Source organism: Gymnogyps californianus, chromosome 3 (genome assembly GCF_018139145.2).
Source record: "Gymnogyps californianus isolate 813 chromosome 3, ASM1813914v2, whole genome shotgun sequence".
Classification (NCBI taxonomy): domain Eukaryota; kingdom Metazoa; phylum Chordata; class Aves; order Accipitriformes; family Cathartidae; genus Gymnogyps; species Gymnogyps californianus.
Window position 1 is genome coordinate 52,656,948 of NC_059473.1, and position 15,664 is coordinate 52,672,611.

Genomic DNA, 15,664 nt, shown 5'->3' on the forward strand with positions numbered 1-15,664 from the left:
CTTTTAATATTCTGAACTCCACACAGGTGCCGTTCACACTGATTTCTATGGGCTGTTCTTCACTTTTTAAAATGAAACTCCCCAGTTTTGGTTCCAAATGTACTATTAGCACTGTCACTGACAGTAACTACAGCAGAATCATTGTTGTTAGTTACGATGATTTTACTGGAAGTCCAGGATTTGGGTTTGTTTGTGGCTTTTTGTTTTTCTTGAAGCTGCAGGTCTGGGGAGTTTGTGACTGAGAACTGCAGTTTCCAGCTCTCAAAACTGTGAAGAAAAACTTGGCTGGTAACCTCATAGGTCCCCAACCCGATAGATATCCCACCCCCACTGACTTTAAACATAGTCATGGTTTTGATGTCAACCCCGTTACTCTGGGGAGCCTGACTGGCCACCTTTCAGCCAAGTCAGGCCATCAGCATCTGGCTTCCACTTCTGTAAATCTTGAGCAGGAGCTGCAGAACCCTCAGCTTCCTCTGAGAGGAATAAAACCTGCTTTCAGCTGTCATACTGAAGGGCTATTGCAATGCTTTCCTAAAATAGCCTGAACATGGAGCAGCACTTTCAGACTTGAAACACTGCTTAACCTCTTGATTCTTGAAACTATGACAACCCTGACAAATAGTATCAAAAGATGCAGCTTTGGAAAGCGGAGTTTTTTTCATGAGAATGACCATTAAAAGAAGATTTTAGAAGGGAATGCAATCGCCTGTGCTGATGGCACAGGTTAGGGCTCTCAGGGGAGCATCTGAGGCCACCTGTAGAGGGCAATACAACTTACCAGAGAGCTAAAGACTAGCTACAAGAAAATGTCGTCTTCAAAAGTGTGCTGCTGAAGTGTAACAGAAAAGGAAATGATCACATGAAGAGATAGGCAGAGAGGGCAAGCAGGAAGAGTGGCTTCACATGAGCTCAGGGAAACCTCTCTGACTTAGCCAGAGCTGTACTCAGCTAGACACCTCACAGGACACATGTCTGGTGCGAGTCCCCCAGCCAGGGCCCGTGCTGGACGCGCTGGCACTGCCGTGTATGCACTGAGGGGACCATCTAGACAGCTGCTGGACTTGTTATATTCGCAAAGAGGTATATGCATTGCCTGGTCAGTGGGTCACTGGCACGGCTCCTCTGGCCAGCTTGGCCTGTATTTTGGGTGCAGGTGATACATTCAGGTGCTGAATGTTGCTGCTCAGCTGAGCTTTCGCACCATGTAGCAACAGGTCTCCCAGGACCTCAAAGCACAGCACAGGTCTTTCACTCTCCTTGCCTGTCTCACCACACAGCTGCACTCTTCCCTGTGGGATTTTGATCAGACCAGTGCCAGCAGGAGAGACCCCACGCTCTGCTGGGCGGGTGACAGCTCTAGTGAGAGCTCAGAGCATGATGCCATGGGCTGTTTTACAAAATGCTCTGTTACTTCATGCCATTTCCTACTGGTGGCTTCAGAGCTGGCTGTGGTGTGCTGGTTTTTCCCAGCTATTTACAGCAACGGAGTGTGACAGAGGCCAGCTTCAACCTGCATCTGTGCTCAAGCTCTGTACGCTGTTTAACACAAACCTTTACACCATTATTTTCTGCTTCCAGCAGACACTTGTGGAGTGGCCCTGGGAGGACCATTCCCCAGAGGCAGAGAGGACCCCTCACAACTCTCTCCTAGCAGTTCCTGGGAATAACAGAGAGATCTGAGCCTGTGGTCTGCAGAATGAGTCGTCTCCCAGTGAAGGTTAAGATCGCTCAGCACCTCGCAAGTGGCTTGGCTCCTTGAAAGATCAAAACCTTGGAGAGAAATATCAGGCTGATTGATTGATAGATCAGCAGGGATGGCTTCATACAGGACCAGGTTTAAGAGCCCTTCACAGAATTGCCCAAGTCAGAGAGCAAAACGTCCTCTGACACTTGCGATTGCTCCTGAAGAAGATGGTCATGAGAGAGGACTCCCCCTCATAAGCCAAAACAGCCAAGGAGAGAAGGAGGAAGGGAGTAAGAGCATTATTGCCTCTCCAGAAACAGCAATAAATTAGTGTGAGAACAAAATTAAAAAGTGCATGTAATAACAAAACCATTAAAGCAATGTCAAAATGAGATGATGCTTACATGGACGTAACATCCGTAAATAAAAACATTGTAGATCACTTAAAATCAGCTCACCCCTAATTTCAGTTGTCGATTTCAGAGACCAAGCCCCAGATTTCTAACACCTATAAGCTGCATTGGGATTACAGCTCTCCCCGAGCCGACACACCAGGTTTCCCAAGACCCAGGAGGCTACCCCGGCAGCCCAAGTGACGGCAAAGGGAGTGCCGTGTCGGCAGTGCCAGGCGGACGGCTGCCCCCGAGGAAGAGAGGCGTGCTTCCCACCCTGCTGCGGGACAGTGCCGGCCTGGCACCCTCAGCGCACTGCGGAGCCGCTCTCCCAGGAAGGGCACCTGCCCTTTGAGGAGCAGAGGGAAAGCTACAAAGCTACAAAGGTAGCTGAGGAGCTCAGCTCCCAGGGTGGTGGTGGGTGGCTGTGTCGGGCAGCACTGAAGCCATGCCCAGGCAAGCAGCCAGCCTGCACAGAGCTGCCAGGAAGGACCAGCCCCAGCGCCCGCTGCAGGCACTGGCCTTCAGGGTTTATACTTTTGATCCTTTAGCAAAGGGTATTTTTATTTTTTAAATAATTTGATCCCTCTTTACTGTAAACAGGCAATGAATAAGCTGTCATGAAAGAGGGTAGGAGAATGAACGCGTGCCAGAAAGAGAGAGGGAAAAGTATCTTTACCAGAGAGGACTCTTTCATCTGAATAGCAATTTCAGATGATTTAGGCAGCAGCTGAAACTAGCTCTTGGCTAAGAATATCGTACAATCTTTTAAATATTCTGGGAAATAGGAAAATACAGAAAACTTCTAAGAAACTATGAGCTCTTTCTGAGGAGATTAGTGACTATACACTAACTGGACTCTCCTAAGTTAGTCCGGCACTTTCTTATTTTCTAAGTATTTAAATAACTTCTGGTACAGATAAGCATTCTCAGACCTTTTCTGTTTGCTTGACGTAGCACCTAGCATTTAAGTTATCACCCTGCTAATGCCTTGCTTTTCGTTTGCAAATATAACCTTTAGAGGGGAATGTAACCTTTAAAAGAGAATTGCACACCCTGCTGAGACCTTTCTTTGATCCAAGCCGCCTGTCAGACCCACATCACGGCTTCAGCTGTGACCTGGTTGGGTTGTGCCTGATTGATAGTTATCCCCATCTGCATCACTTGGAGAAAAAGCATCTGCATCTGTTTACCCAGGATTTCAGCCTCTCTCCAGTTAGCCAGTAGTCCTCCCATATGATGCTCCCCCAAAACATCTCCCATGTCCCTTGCTAGCAGGCTCCACAAAAAGGAGCAGAGTGGTGCCTCCTCTCTGTTTCTGAACAGTCATATTCCTGTCCATGCATGGGCTGATGTTTACACTCCTACCACACAGGCTGCCCCTATGCCCAGACAGATGCAGTCCACGTTGTGAGGAGCTCACTGACGAGGAGCACTTCCACGCTAATATCCAGTGGCATCGAGGAGCAAAAGAGCTATCCCTGTTAGTAACCATCTCCCACTGTGAGTAATAGGAGATCCCATTCCCTGAAAGTACACGTTCTTCTCATAACATACCAAAAAAATCCCAGCATATGGTCTTTAAATGTCACAGACTACTCTCCTGTGATCCCACTTCGTTTCCAAAACTGGTAACATTGAGAAGCAAAAACTCTAGGGCTCTCTATCTGTCTAGACCACAGCTGTCTGACTTCGGTTTTCTTTGTTTTCTTCCTGAATGTTCCAGATTGGCACCTCCAGGGAAGAAGAGCTGTAGCTCACACCAATTGAAAATAAGCTGCAGCAGAGACCCGAGACCAGTGGCACATTGCTGAGCATCACACAACCCTTGGCAAGCCGGCACCCAGCTGAGGTTTCCCTTCAGAAGCATCACCTCTATGTCTGCGACGGCACACCCCTGCTGCTTCTGCAAAATTTGGGACACATTCTGGAGAAACAGGTGTTGGGGTGAGCAGGGCTTACCGTCCAGTCCTCCCTGTGCATTTGTAGGTGTCTCTGTCCACAGTGTCCTCGTTGTGCGTGTCTATGCCATGAAGTACACATTTCTGCTTTCACTTGAATAAGCTCACCCAGGATAACACAGCAGAAAGGGAATGTCACCATGTCCTGTTTTGAGTCCCCTTTCCTCCATAGACTTGAAATTTGATTGCTAAAACATTTACTGCAGGGGAGGGGGAAGGATACGGACAAGGAAAAGAAAGCCTTAGGGTTATTTGCCCCTGATCTTAAGCCTATTTGTTGACCTGTATAGCGCTGGCTACACCTAAACCCTGTTAAAACCTAGCTAGCTGGCTCCTCATTGCAATCATCAAGCAGGTGAGCTAGCTCAGCTGGCCAGCTCCAGCTAAGGGCATATCCTCTTGCTCAGCATTGCCATGCTCCCAGCTAAGCCCCTCACTGCGCAAGTGCATACAACCAGCACAATTCATCTCTGGATTCAGTGCTGCGTTCGCCTGCGTGATTTCTGTCCGCTGTGTGACAAAAAGCATTGTGTGCCTGAACGCAGCCTCCTTCCATTTAGGCAGCTGACTAAAAAAGGTTGCGCTGCCCAAATTGATAAACAATCCACATGTGCACTCCTTTTCTCTTAGCCTTGGCAAAGAGCTGCCATCCTGAGCAGAAGTGAGGTGCTGCCAACAGAGACAGGCAGCAGGAACCAGCTCCTTCAGGACATCCCCTTCTGTAGTGTCCTTAACAGAGTGGGGAAAATCAGTCCCTTCCACCCCGACAGCCTTGTGATACGGGCAGCCATACACTCCTGCTTGGACATACATCCCTGTGATGAATGTTTTCCCACCCGCTAGAGGCTTGAACATCAACGTGAAATCCCAGTGCAGATTTACAGTAGCAGTGGTGTGGCTGGAAGGAACAATGCTGGTGCACTTTGCTGATCTCTCAAGCAGCAGCAAACCACTTGAGCAAGATCTCCCTGGGAGAAGGAAGAGGTTTTTGCACTGGGCCTCTGTAGCTCATTAGTGGAGTAATCTCTATAGAAAGGAGTGGGAACTGGCTGAGACTGGAACAGAAGAAATGCTCGTACATGACTAATGACTGGGAAACACGGGGGCTGTGGCAACTGCTCATTTCTTCATAGCCTTGGCAGAAGGCAAACATTTTCCATTTTAGTTTGACATGCAGACTAACTGCAGACTTGTAATTCCTGGTACTTGAGAGGCCTTTATGCACCGAGCAAGTCCCAAAACACTTCAGCACACCTATCCCTGCAGAAATGCATTGCTTTAAATGACAACACGCCATTAAAAGCTCCTCAAAATGTAGCAACTTTGAGTAGGATTTTGGAAGCACTTTACTGCCTGTCACAATTAAATTTCAAGATGATGGATGAAACTCTTTGGTCAATAAAGAAATTTACAGTGATTCCTCAGCCCAATTACAACACATATTGAGAGCCCACACACAAGTTTTAAGTGGCATTCATACAAGTGGCCAAACAGAGGCTGGTTTACCCTTCCGCTCACAGTGACAAACGGTTTAGGGCAATATTCATCATTTAAGGAAACCTGGGGAGATGCAGACTGTTGCTGCATGTTCCTTATTTGTTGCTGGGCAGCTCTTCTCCATCTCTCTTGTCCTCTGGGCTGTCAAACTGCTATCTTTCACACAACCTTACTGCAACAAAACACCCTGCAAGGGCATGCAGTGGAAATGGAGAAATTACCTTTTTTTTCTCTTTCTGTCAAAGCTTCTGTCAGAGTGCTAAGGGACTAAGCAAGGACACTGTCCTTCTCCATGTCTTGTTTCAAGCTGAGCACTTAACAGGACAAACGGAGTCAGCCTTTACCCTGCTCCCAGGGCACTGTGGCTCAAGGCCTGAGGAACAGCTTAGCTTTGAAAGCTTTGGAGGTTTCTCTCCTGTGCATGGCCCAAGGCCCAGTTGGTACCTTTGTGTCCCTGCCACTCAAATCACCTGGACTCCCTGAGTGTCCTAGGACAGAAGGCCTCTTCTGTCCTTTTTTTCTTATGTCTATCCACGGCCAAAGCAAGAGGGAGGCAGAGAAACTTACCACGTCCTAAAGGGGGGAAAACAGCAGCTGTCCTAAAAACAATAAGAAAAACCAAGGCCCGAACCCTCAGCCAGTATCAGCTGGCTCGATGGCAGTGACAGAAACATAGCCCCACTGGCATAACCCGTGCAAGGAACTGCTCCAGCCTCTCTCATACGGGGAAAGCTTAGTTAGAGCTTCATAAGAAATTCAGCAACTGCTGCTCCCTCTGCTCCTCTGTCTGCCCTTTTTCCCTTTCTCTCCACTACTTAGTATTAATCCCACCATGACGGTGGAAATAAGACAGGGTACTGCCGTGCCAATGACAATAATCACACTAGATCAACACTTTGAGGGTGAATTATGTTGTTTATTGCCTTGGAGGAGGACAGCAAAAGGACCACCTGTGTTTTCTCCACCCTGAGCTTGACTGCCATGTTATCTCCTGCTCTGAGGGACTGTAAAAACTATGAGACAAACATTATTGCTTTGCTTACAGGTTTCTCTGCAAATGCTGGCTGACTGTTACTTTCTGAGACAGCTGGCAAGCAGAGGAGTAAAAAGATTTATTCCCAGCAGGTGCAATAGGATATGTTCACATGATCATTTGTCCACCTCAGACCTCACACTTTGGCAATAAATTGTTGCCAGGTCTCGACATCATCTACAGCGTGAAGACTTGCTGCAGACAGGGCATATTGGAATCGGTCCCTTCTGCTGAACTCCTGCCAACAAAGGCTGCTAATAAGCCTAAAATATGCCAGCTGTGCTGTAGCTGCTGATGACCGTGTAGATGTCCCTCTTCCTTTCATCCACCACCACAGGCCATTCAACCTGCAGACGCGATTGTAATTCATGCACATGCCTCTAGGAGTCATCACCGCCAAAAATGTCTGAATAAAATGGCTACCGCTTTGCAAACTTTCACCAACTGCCCTTTCACAGAGTGCTAGACTTTCTCCACTGGGACGAAAGTACATAGTGCCAAACCCCAGCAGTATTAAAGGTCAGTGACTCAGTCTTCAGCACAGTTTCCTGGCGAAATTAGGTTTAATGACTTCCGTATGTCCTGGGTACCTGTGTCCCTCACAAGGCTCACCTGGCAGGAGATGGCAGGCAACACGCTTCCTACTTCAAGTGTTACGGAGTGCAGGGGGTGACCTGGGCTCCCTTCCAGACCCCTGGGCCAGAGCATGAGGCTGCGGCCCCCCCCAGTCCACCGCAGTCCCCTGGCACCCCTGCTCTTCCTCCTTCTCCATCTGCTGTGCAGAAAGGCTGTCCTTTCCTGCCCTCCTCCCCCTGTGAGAGGTGCTGCTGTCACCAGCCTTCCCTCCTGAACAGCGCCAGCCACCTGCTACAACCAGCATCATTTCAGATGGCATCAGCTGGCACGAGCCAGGAATGGATTTAGCTCGATAATTACCCCCTCAGCCTCCCTAACCAAGCAAAATCTGAGAAGCCACTGGGTTTCTGTCCCACCGCTGACGCATGCAGCCGCGTCTTCCAGTTTCACAGGGAGCTGTGCAAGACCTGCTCAATTAAACAGGAGAAGATTGCACCGGGCCAAGGTCTTCTGTGCAGATCCACCACCTGCGACACCATTGCGTTGGAAGGGTCACTGCCAAGTTTTACACATAGCAGAGGACTTCGCTGATATCTCGAAACCTTTACATCATCCCAGCTCCATTTTGCTCAACTTTAATTCAGGCACCACAGTGCTGGGCTGTGTGTGCAGTACCAGTGGACAACTCCTCCTCTGATTTGGATTGCCCTCACAGAAAAGCCTGATCTAAAGCAACAGAGCATAGAGACCCTTAGGCATGTCACTGCAGAAGTAGGGACCTCCTCTCAGAGCCCGTTAGACATCAAAAGAAGATTTTAAAAGGGAATCTTTAGCAATGCTCTGTCGCCTGTCACTAGACCAAGCTAACTGGCTTTGCCATGTGTTGCTCCTGTGATGATTTCTGAATAGATTTTGCTCTTCTCCTCAGATGCTGAAGGAGGAAAGCCCTGGTACGTTCTCCCAGCACCCTGCTGTACCCCAGCACTGAGAGTCAGGAGTCCTGCAGCAGCAGGTGATGCAGCAGGCACCCCAGGTACTGCTTACAAAGCAGTGGGTGCTTTTTATCAGTCCACATTCCCCCTTTTTCCTCTGCTTCCTTCTGCTGATGCTACTGTGAATGCCTTTGCGGAAGATGATAGCTACCTAAGATGAGAGAGCAGCCAGTGAGCAACATGCTCCAGTCACACACAAATCAGAGCAAAGAAGTCAGGTACTGCAATACCATTCATTTCACAACTCGTCATAAATCTGTCCCTCCAGCCATGGAGGGAGAAGATATGATTTATCTTCTTTAGGGTGCTCAGAACTGATTGCAATAGCCTGTGGTTTGGCTGCCAGACCTGCTCTGTGGTATGACATCTTTTCCCAGCGAAGGCTTTACATGCCTGCATTTGCCCTCTGCCTCCCCTGCCATGCTGCAAATCCACACCGGATCTGCGCTTGCTGTAGGCCTGGAAGAACTCCTTCAGTATCCTGACTTTTCCCCCCCCCTTCTCTCTCTTTCTCCCTGAACATATGTCCTTCAGATTGTCATGTAACTCATCCTTTTAACTTTGTCTCTCTGGTCATTTCCACTGTTGATTCAGCCAGACATGAAGTGCCAGAAATCTTAAGATAGTTGAAAGAAACAGAAACGTTTCTGCACACATGGACAAAATGAAGCATTTACAAGTAGACACATGAGAAAAAACGTCTTTGGTGAGCTGATTAAACAGAGCACAAATCTGCTTAAATTGAGTCATGATTTGTTAGAGCCTCAGCTGAGCAAAAGGAAACTAAATTAAATCTGGGATTTAAATTGTCTTTGCTGGACCTATAACGCATTAATAAGATATCAAGCTCCTTTTAATAGCTGATCTCAAAGGAATTGAGCCAGGACGTGCATGCCACAAGCTTCCTTTTTAGATGAAGAAACTGAGCCTTGTGGGATGTGATTTATCTGGCAAATGTTGCAAAACTGGGAACAGGACACAAGTGCCACAGGTCACAGCCCAGCACCCTCCGGCCGAGGTGCACCAAGCCAGCAAGTGTCCCTCTAGGAGCTGCACTGACACTGCTGATGGGACCTGCTGCCCCAACACAGGGGACAGACAATCCCAGCCTGTCACTACTTGCAGACTGTTTCACCCTGGTTTTCCCAATGTGCACCTTTGGGACCACAGGTGGGGAGCACTTCCCCGAGTATCCCTTCATCCCTCGTCCCTCCCTTGGCCCTGGAGGGTCTCCCCAGGAGAAAAGAGGAAGAAGGTGCAGAGGAGCAAAGTGTTCGCCAGAGAACATTGAACCTTTCATTCCCATTTATTGCTGCAACACAAACACTGGTTTCATTTTCTCTTAACTGTACCTAGTGGCTCAGTGCTGCTGGAAAATCACAGTGGCTTTGCTAGATACACCAATTGCTGCCATAAACGGACTCTGAGCACAATCTTATGGACACAACTTACATGCTTTCACCTACAGCAAGGCTAAAGGGAAAAAAAAGGAACAACAAAAGAAAAGGAATCTCTGTATTTTTATTTTTAAGCTCTGAGGTGAACGCCTAGCACAGACTGCCCAGGTAAAAGACACCATGACCTAACCCCTCGCAGTCCCCCAGCAGAGGTACCTCAGAGGCAGCAGCATAACCTTCCCACCATGGCCGCCTCCCGCGGTTCGCTCCAGAGCCAGGCTGTGGCTCCGGGCAGCATTCATCCTCCTGCCCACCCAGCCCTGGCTGCCACTGCCAGCGCAGGCAGAGATACATCATTCCCAGGGACCAAAGTTTGACACCAGCTCCCTGCGGTCACTTGGGGCCCTCTGAGCAGCCTTGATTTTGGCGGTCGCACACAAAAGCCAGTTCTGAACTTTTGCTCTAGGGCCAGCCAGATGCTCTGATTTATCTTCTCCTGAGCATAGATCCTGGCTAAAGCTGCTCAGGTCAGATGCAGTGCTCAGGGCACAAAGCTGCTGCTCTGAAGAGCCTGAACCTGCGAGCAGATCCAGTGGTCCCAGCTGGATTGGGGAAGGATGGTGAATTGAAAGGTCAGGATAGGCACCGCTTTTCAGTTCAGTGTTTGCTCAGGGCTTTGCCTGCTGTGCCCTGCTCCATGTTTCAGAGGGCACGGCTCCAGTGCAAGCACCTTAAAAACCACAGCAGGAGGCTCATGAGACAGGCAGGAGCCAGAGCCCATGGCTGTGCTGACATATTTTGCGGTGCACCTTAATGATTTCCTAGCCAACCCCTCTAAGCACACTTCCTATTTTTCATCACTGCATCGGTGACCGTTACTGTCAGGATGACCTTAAAATACACACTCCTAGTGTGCAGACTGTATGCTGGAGCCAGACCACAGCACATCCACGGCATGATTACAGATTACACAGAGGATCTCCTAGGAAAGCATCTTAAATGGCCTTTTGCAGCCTCATTAAAAAGCCACTACATTTGCCAGCGCTTACCACTAGTGGTAATAGTCTGCAGTTCTCTGACGCTGACCTTTCAGGAAAAGCTGAATGATAGCTTTGGGCGAAAATGTGTGTTTGGTTTTTTTTCTTTAGTAAGCACAATCATTTCTGCTGACTCCTGTCAGATCTCAGAAGGGCAGTCTGCCACCAGTTTTTTTTATTACCTGCAGACTTAAGTGTTCAGTACTGGAAATACAGAGAATGGATTATATACAGTGATCCAGATCATCAAGTGGTATCAGTCAGCTACGCTTGGAGTTTACACCACCAAAGCTGCTGGCCCAAAATTGAGCACCAGAAGCCTCAGCTGCAAGAACTTAACCCTTTATTTTAATCTGACATTCCTCTAGCGACAGAGCAATCTGTGTGTGAGGCGTTTGGCTTTGCGTGGGGTGCTTGGCTTTGGAGAGCCACCCTTCAGATCAGCTCACCTTTCCCTGAAAGCTTGACGCTGACACTTGATCATACTCATAGTCCCGATTTGCTTGTGACTCGGAACAAAACAAATCTGGAAAGGAAAACCAGCCACCAAAGCAACGACCCTCGCAGCAGCAGTCCCATTTTACTGCCACAATCCCACACCGGGACAGAAGCCACTGATCAGAGGACAGGGATTTTCCTTACCTCGCTGACGATGGATGAGTGAGGCTGTTTATACGCCCAGTTATCGTGGCACGCGGCGAGCGGCAGGTTGCCCGTGCTGCGATTGCCGTAGTGGGCGAACGGGCTGGCGCAGCTGACGGAGGTGTCCCATGCGACGTCCAGCCTCTCGCACTCCCCACTGGAGGACACATTCCCCAGGCGCAGGGGCAGTACTGTGAAGTTTTGTTCCTCTTCCAGCGTCCAGCCACATCGTTCGCTTAATTCAGCTGCCCCAGGGATCCTGCACCAGTAGTTGTCTGGTGCCTGCCCAAGGAAAACCACACTGGTGAACAGGAACGAAAAAGTTATGCCTGTCTGGCAAAGGAGGAAAAAGACCCTCTTTTGAAATCTTCCAAATTCCCCAGCTTCCTTCAAAACCTCATCGAAAGATGGCATTATGTGAAGTGGTCTGTCCACTCGGAGCAGTCCAAGAGATGGCAGAGTTTGCTTTCACACTTCGCAACGACTGCTGGCGCTTCCTATAAACGTGACCGTCTCACCTCCCCTCGCTCCTCTCTTCTCATGCACACGTGCACACGCACACACACACACACACACACATATACAGATACGTGGGCGTGCAATGCCGCCGGTAGCATGAGCGGAGCCGGAACAGGGCAAAGCTGCAGGCAGGCATGCAAGTGTGCGCCCAAGCACACACGCGGAGACTCAGGGCATGTCAAGTGGCGTGGGGCTTACACACAGCCTGGGAGGAGTGCGATTTAAAGCGCACAAACATATTGTAAGAGAGAAGGGGCGTGCATTTCCTATTCATCCTGAATGTTAAACAGATTATGTAATAAACCCAGTTAACTCCTTCAGGGCAGGCGAGCCGCAAATGCCAGCTCCCACCGTGGCTGCGATAAATTAATAGGTGCAAGGATAAAGCAGAGTTAAACGGGAAAGAGCACAGAAGCTGTTGCAAAAAGCAGCAGTGAGTGATGCAGCCTCTCTGTGGGATGGCAGGAGCAGGAAGAAAGTTTTTTCAAAGAGAGCTATAAAGTCTTTCCTTCAGCAAATAGAAATGAATACTGCGGCAATGTTTAATTACTTCTCCAAAACGCTACTTCACCATCTGTACAGATTTCATTTGCAAGAGTCTTTCCTTTCTGTAGTGTAAATAAAGCAAGGCTCACAAACTGCGCCAGTCCAAAATCCAGGATTTTTTTTTTAAAGTTGGATCTACCTGTTCAAGAAGGCTTTTATAGGACCTTGTTAATTTTAATTTCACAAAGTCTTCCAAATATTTAAAAGAGAAATGACCAGGTTTTTTTTCATCAAAAACGAATGGAAAACAAGTTATTTCACTTTTCTGTTCAGCTGTTTGTTTGAGTGGGGGAAGAAGGGAAGGGGGAGCCAGGACTGGGGTGCATTTTGTGTGCACATGAACACATCTTGTGCAGAACTCCCTGAATCAAATCAGACTTGCAACAGCAGGAGTTTTGCACTTCCTTCAGGATCATGAGGTCCATGGCCACTCTATTCTCTCGCAAGAAGGAGCACAGGGACAGCACCTATCAAAGATGTCTCTTGCAATCCCTTGTCTCTGGTTTCCTACAGCTTTGACCATGAGTGTCTATGGTTTTGAAGCAAAGTATAATTTCTAAAACAGTTAGACCCAGACCAAGGAAGGCTTTGATTACTATACAGACTATCTGACGTGGACTTTGTAACAGACATGAAGACTGGTGCTGTGGTGTGAGCTCGGCAAAGATGCACGTTGCTAGGTAGATGCACTGCTGTGCTTGCATCAGAAGATGCTTTTAAGGGAATTTTGTTTGACTCCTGGTTATGCTGTTTTGCAGTAATCAGGCTTAGAGGCCATGAACACATCACCTTTGGGTCCAGGTCTGTGTCTGAGGACATGGGGCACTGTCTGATGGCTGGTTTCAAACAAGAGAAGCTCTTTTATCCCAACAAGGCTAATTGGGGGTTCAGTCATGCTGAGATGTCAAAGGTGAGATGGTTTATCCTGACAGCTTCCAGTGGCTGGGGAGGAGATTGTCTCTGTAGGGACCACCACAATGACAAATAAATGGGGACAGAGACTGATAATCAGCCTGTGCGCTGCTCTCACAGCTCTGCTCAAGGGTGTATTAAACCTCCACTGCTCCTCGAGCCTTACCCCAGTTAAAAATATTGCTTTTTTCCCAGTTGGGTATTAGTTCAATTCTGAATCAGAAGGGTTAGTCCCCTGTAAGCCATGTACCAATGTAGCTGTGCCCAGCATTTTACCTGTTTCAGAAACCCATTGGTGCAACTACCACTGCCACCTCTTAGCTAGTCAGTGGAGCTAGACCAGATTCGGTTAAGTGAGAATTCAGTCCACTATTGCAACATTGCTCCTGGAGCTACTTCTTTCCCAAAAGAAAGCATGGTCTAGTACCTGGTTGTCAAAATTTCACATATCTCATCCATTATGCTCTTGTCGTGCACAGCATGTGCATCACAGTCTGCCAGACCCAAAGCCAGAAAACCTAGCAGCTAGAGATCAGCACTAATGTCACGGCAGCGAACATCTGGGAGTCTTCCTAACATTTCCTGCAGTTATACTGCTGGTCATACAGGTGAAGATTCATTCAGTAAAATCAGTTCAACTGTGTGGCACAGGTGATGTCAGAGCGACCTTGGTTCCTCAGTGTTCACCTGTGTTTTCATTTCTCTGTCCAAAAATGGCTTATCAATATATGCCACCATATCAGCATGCCGCAAGACTCCAGTTTGTCAAAGAAATCTAAAATATCCCACTGACAGGTGCATGAGAGTGTGCATTAGTGCATTTATTCTACGGCAAGCAATTCCCAGCTTCCCCGAGGTTTTCCTGGAACTTCAGCTCTGCGTGCTGCGAGAGCTGAACACATCTAAGGATGGGAAGATGATGAGTTTGTATACAAAGCCTGCAACTGTAACCTCTTGAAAGAATGCCTTTAAATCTTTGAGGACAGATCTCAGGGTCAAACCAGCATTTTAAACATTTTATCCTATACATACAGGAAAAAATGATGCTCTTTGATACTGGGAAAGAAGCAAGGGAAGAAAGAGCCAGGGAAGATGTTGACTGATGAAGAAGGCAGAAGCAGTAAAAATAGATGCAGAGAAGAGAACAGAAAGAGGGAGGGGGAAGAGTGGGAAGGCAGCAAGCCAGGGAAAGAGCAGGGGCAGAAGCGGTGATGAAAGGGGCACAGAGAAGAAAGAGATATAGAAGTACAACTAAACTACAGTCATGAGCATCTTCAGTTGGAGCTCTGTTTAGAAGCCCAAATGTCACAGCTATTTTGGAAACAGAATGAAAACTATATAGTCTAGAGGGGAAAGCACATACGCTCCCTGTACACTTATGGCACTAGACTACCGTTTATACATGCCTGGGTAACAGCATGAGACATTTGGATCAATAGCTATTCTGATTGAATCTTGGAAAGTTACAGCTTCACTGCAACACCCTGGATAACCTTTGCCAGTGCTTCAGACAGACACTTAAAAACCTGAGAGTCCTTCTTTGGGACACCGTAAGCAGTGGGGCAGTGACACCAGCCAGTTTGCAGACAGCTGAGGGCACCATCCTACATAACAGCACCGTTTCTGTGATAAAGTTATGCAGAAAAGCATGACCTAGGTTTTGATCTCTTACAGACACTTGCCTCTTGCGAAATAAAAGAGGGCCTGGGAATAAGCTTGGGCAGCGATCATCCACCCTGCCTGTTGTCTCACTCCTTGATGCAGCTTCATACTGCACCAAATATTCCTCCCCCAGACAAATCTGCTATAGACTAGATAGCCCTAAACAGCAGGGGTGCAAACCAGTCAGCATCACATCATCCTAGGGCCAGGAGACTGCCTACACCAGTCTTTTCTCCAGCCCTCCATGCCAGGAGAAGGGGCAGGGATCTCTACAACCCTGCATTTGGGGATTATCTGTAGCTCCGCTAATGGGTGACCCCACAGCAGAAACTGCCGCAAGGAACCGGGCAGTAGTAGCTCAAAGTACGTTGTGCAGATCTTAATGGCAAAGCTTGGTTCACAGCAGAAGATGGCAGGGCCCTTCATCATTCTTCACCACTCACTTCACCTTTCATGCACCTTCCAGCTGCATCCCGCAGATTTGGCTCTCCTGTGCAAAAACCATTGCTCTTCCATGCTGGAGTGCAGAAGCTTGATGCCAGCCCCAGAAATACCGCATGTTCATAGGTCTCACGTTGTTACAACAGATCTCGTTAAGAAGGCTGGAAAGGATATAGAAGCTCAGTTTTGGAGATTAAATAAATAGTGGATTTTTTGAGATCAGAGCGAGACCTCCTCACGGGGCAATTAGAGATGTTTACACTCCCCTCTCCCACACATAGTGCAATCACATTCCAAGTCAGGACACTAAATTACATGCAGCTTTTTCTCTGACAGTTCTTGTGTTTTGGTTTTTGTTGCTGTTGGGTTT

At 48.1% G+C, this 15,664-nt stretch overlaps 1 protein-coding gene across 1 annotated transcript in view; it reads right to left on the reverse strand.

Annotated features, from left to right (window-relative positions):
- Positions 1-11,628, reverse strand: part of SLC22A3 (solute carrier family 22 member 3) — a 34,774-nt gene extending 23,146 nt beyond the window's left edge. Inside the window, exon 1 of the mRNA XM_050895181.1 lies at positions 11,215-11,628. Within this exon, the coding sequence (XP_050751138.1) occupies positions 11,215-11,628 (414 nt within the window). The remainder of the gene's footprint in view (positions 1-11,214) is intronic.
- Positions 11,629-15,664: the final 4,036 nt, after the last annotated feature.